This window comes from Nuphar pumila, unplaced genomic scaffold, assembly GCF_984573655.1.
Source record: "Nuphar pumila unplaced genomic scaffold, dmNupPumi1.hap1.1 HAP1_SCAFFOLD_1338, whole genome shotgun sequence".
Classification (NCBI taxonomy): domain Eukaryota; kingdom Viridiplantae; phylum Streptophyta; class Magnoliopsida; order Nymphaeales; family Nymphaeaceae; genus Nuphar; species Nuphar pumila.
Genome location: NW_028323648.1, coordinates 34855 through 35819, shown reverse-complemented (window position 1 = coordinate 35819; position 965 = coordinate 34855). Strand labels below are relative to the sequence as shown.

General features: G+C 54.9%; 1 protein-coding gene across 1 annotated transcript; it reads right to left on the bottom strand.

Annotated features, from left to right (window-relative positions):
* Positions 1-46: 46 nt before the first annotated feature.
* On the bottom strand, positions 47-965 carry LOC149809358 (uncharacterized; the record flags this gene model as incomplete). Its single annotated transcript, XM_089994869.1, has 2 exons — positions 565-965; positions 47-215 (listed from the first exon to the last, which is right to left on the bottom strand). Coding segments are annotated over exons 1-2 (570 nt in total), but the record flags the coding sequence as incomplete, so codon positions are not given.

Below are 965 nucleotides of genomic sequence, written 5' to 3'. Positions count from 1 at the left end.
GCCCCGGGTAGAAGGCTATGAGATGAGCGTCGAACAGCGCATCTACGTTGGCCAATATTCTGTCTCGGCCGCCCACGTAGACTCCTATCAATGGCATGCCAGCCTTATCACAGATTTCTCGCAACCGCCTTGCTAGGTTGACCTGAGCGAACGGTAGATAGATTGAATTGATGTCTCCCTTCAACTCCGCGTACGTGCCTTCCCCATACACATATCTGCAAATAGCACAAACGACGTTTCAGCAAATGCGTCAGCTCTGCTCTGCTGGCATCCAGCATGGCAGTTAGGCCCCCTGTTGCCCGAGGAAAAGGAGCCCGCAAAGAACTGAATGACAGCACCACCATGATCTTGTTTGCTCCGGACAAAGGGTTTACCTGAGATCAAACAGATGTTTGCATACGATCACCACCGTTGCGGCAGAATGGTAGTAGTACGTCAAACAAAGTGGTAGCAGTGCTTTCACTGGCCAAATCACATCTGATCTTTAACATGATTCCCGATGATGATTGGTTGTTCTCTGTTTTTGATACACCAGCTCACGCTGCTCCAGCGAAGCAAGCTCACAGCACAGACCGAAGCCTGGCGAGCTGACGAAAGCACCGAGGTCGAGGCGCATACACAACGCCTTTCGTGGCCTGCTTTGCAGCATTCTCCACATCGTCGCCTAGCTCCTCGCCTACAACGCTGACGCCGACGGCGCTGACCACGGCGGCATTGCTGTGTTTCAGGAAAGCTTCCGCAACGGTCGCGACATGGCCGACTTCTCGGTCGGCCTCCGGACCCTGCCAGTGTACCGACCAGCCACCCAGGAGGTTCTTACGACTCTTGGCGTTGGGCCCAACAACGGCAATGATGTCCGCTTCGCTGTTGAGGTCCAAGGGAAGCACCTTCTTCTCGTTCTTCACCATCACGATGCTGTGGACAGCTGCTCGCCGTGAGTCAGCCACCTGCCGCGCCCTCTGCAT